We start from the raw sequence: 2,560 nt of genomic DNA, 5'->3' as shown, positions 1-2,560 counted from the left end.
CGTTTGTGTGCAGTGGAGGCACAATCTCTTATTGGAAATTATTGAGTTAATAAAACATGATGTGATGATGGTATTTTAACACTTACAGTTACACACACACACACTTAAACAATGCATAAGAAACATATGGTTTCTCTTTCTCTCTCTCACTCTCTCTCTAGTATATTTAAATTTTATCACAGTAAAATCATGTTAACACACATATTGTTTATTGTGTCTATACTTTTGAAACAGTGAGTATTTTAATGTTTACGGATTGACCCCATTGACTTCCATTGTAAGTATCTCACTGGAACACACATTTGTGCTTTTTAACCTCCTGAGACCTCGAGCGTGACTGCTGTGTGCATTTTCCATTCCCCTTTTTAATTTGTAACTAGTAGCACCTAATAAACATGCAATATATTTATTAATTTTTTTTTTAGATCAAATAGTTTTCCTAAAAATGAACCTCCTCATATGTGGACAGCGGGACTAAGTTGTGAAATTTTACATAACACTAAGCTATAGAAAGTTTTTTTCATCAAATATTTTATGATGTTTTCAGGAGTGTTGATTATTCATGTTTTTGAGATGTTACAGACATTACATCAGAAATTAACTTAATTAATTCTGATTCAAAGTAATGTCCAGCATCATCCAATCACTTATATCAATTATAGAATACAGAATATAGTTATTATAAAAACTAAATAATAAAAACAAATACTTGATCACTCTCCCTTATTACTTATTTGTTTCTAGGTATGAGTGTTTTTGGAAAAAATGTGCTGAAACCTGGAAAGTGTTGTTGCCATATGCAGTATACAGTAAAATTTGGATTTTTGGTACTTTTTAATGGCTTGTTTTTGCACTTTGGATAGATCTAATAGACTCCAAAATATCCCCACAAAATGCTTTATTGGCAATGTACAAATAAAAAAACAGAGCATTATTATAGCTTTGAAACAGACTCCAATATGAAACATAGGTTTATATCAGAAGATCAGTGATCTCTTCAAGCAAAAGTAAGGAATGGTCAATAAGCACTAAAGCAAGCCAGCAAGATATTTAACACGAGTAATGGCACATGATCTCATACACCATTTCTCATCATAATACCCCAAAACAAAAAAGCAGAATGGTGGATGTGCTCTGTTTCTCTTTATATTTTGGAGTTTTAGTTACAGTTATTCTTGAAGATCTGCTTGACATTTAGTTTCTCTTTATTCAATGCATTAACTAAGTCCTCCAGACTCCCTTCTTCAGTCTTTTTAATTTTCTTTTTGTCATCGTTGTTTGTGGCCCAGTGAGCTTTGGAGAACCATGAGTTTTTCTTGTTCTTGCAGCAGAACGCTGTCCACATCATCGAGGGAATATTCACTTTACCATTCAATTCATTATTGCCAGGTACAGCACCTGTGATCACATACGCAGAGACTTTATTACTCTTGTCAATGCAGTTTGTGTTCATGAGCCCTGTAGTGCTCTTCTCAATGTCAGACCAACTGTGTTGGTTAAAGCTCTTATACTGCGGCACAATGTTGGTCAGTGTGAATGTAGATCTGCACGTCAGTTCATCATGTGCGTGTGAGGCTGGAAATAAATGACCACGGTCAAACTTTTTGTTCTTGTAATCTTCATCAGAAGCCTGATTGTAAAGATTATTTAACATCTTATGTGGTTCATTCATCTCAGATTCAAGCTGGAATGCAAAAAATGGATGGTGGTTTAAAGAAAAGTAGGAAGAGAAAGACAGACTAAAAAGAGGAACTGAACAATCATCAAAATAATCATCAAAATCTTTTGGTTTAAAAGGATATAAGATACTGAAGCATTATACATCAGTAAGAAGCATCACCTGAGGCTCAATCATCCAGTTTTCCTGTAGGTCTTTCCGCTTGAAGTCTCCTTTTCCACTGTATTGGTAAGCTGAGAACACTGGGATTCTGTTTTTGATGTCATACAGTGTTGCAAATCTGACATCTTTCTCATATCTTTGACAGATGATCTTGTAGCGATTTTGATCTGCTGACTTTGAATCTACTAGAATGCCTTCAATCTGTGGAGGCTGACCCTCCATGAAATACTTCGTGCATTTACCAAAATCATTTACGACATCAGAGACGGTGCATTGAAAGGCCAACATCAGGACCGCAGAGAGGATGATCAGAACCATCATGAACAGAGTCAACAACCAAATATAAAGCTGATGAAGAAACTGTGTTAGATTAACTGTACGCAATCACCAACACTGAGCGACGTGCATCTGACTCAAACTATCAGGAGAAGAACTTCCCTTTATATAGAGCCCTGACCTGCCCTCTTTACTGTGATTGGTCTGTCTAAATCTGCAAAAAAGTGCTGCATATACCATGCATTACTGCTTGTCTAATTGCATATTAATGTGTTAATCATTTATATATGCGCATTTCTAAATGAGCTGACCAAAATAATTGGTCTAGTACAAAAAGATTGAAGTAGAAGTGTGATCAAAGTCAAACTAGAGATGAGAGATTGTATTTTTAGACTATATCAGACGTACTGCACTAAAATTCAGACTTTAGAATATTTTATTAAG

At 35.0% G+C, this 2,560-nt stretch overlaps 1 protein-coding gene across 1 annotated transcript; it reads right to left on the bottom strand.

Moving 5' to 3' along the window:
• Window positions 1–883: 883 nt before the first annotated feature.
• On the bottom strand, window positions 884–2,249 carry LOC127425114 (endonuclease domain-containing 1 protein-like). Its single transcript, XM_051670771.1, has 2 exons — window positions 1,841–2,249; window positions 884–1,684 (listed from the first exon to the last, which is right to left on the bottom strand). The coding sequence occupies exons 1-2, from the start codon at window positions 2,159–2,161 to the stop codon at window positions 1,160–1,162; spliced, it is 846 nt and encodes a 281-aa protein (XP_051526731.1). The 5' UTR covers window positions 2,162–2,249; the 3' UTR covers window positions 884–1,159.
• Window positions 2,250–2,560: the final 311 nt, after the last annotated feature.

This window comes from Myxocyprinus asiaticus, chromosome 34 (genome assembly GCF_019703515.2).
Source record: "Myxocyprinus asiaticus isolate MX2 ecotype Aquarium Trade chromosome 34, UBuf_Myxa_2, whole genome shotgun sequence".
Lineage (NCBI taxonomy): Eukaryota > Metazoa > Chordata > Actinopteri > Cypriniformes > Catostomidae > Myxocyprinus > Myxocyprinus asiaticus.
Note: the sequence above shows the minus strand (reverse complement) of the source record. Positions and strands in the feature narration are given on the sequence as shown.

What these genes read in the sequence shown, in the direction of transcription:
- LOC127425114 (XM_051670771.1), bottom strand. Translation starts at nt 2,161, where the DNA reads ATGATGGTTCTGATCATCCTCTCTGCGGTCCTGATGTTGGCCTTTCAA. An exon ending in ACTGGATGATTGAGCCTCAG is followed by an intron (nt 1,685 to 1,840) that starts GTGATGCTTCTT and finishes TTTGCATTCCAG; the next exon opens with CTTGAATCTGAGATGAATGA.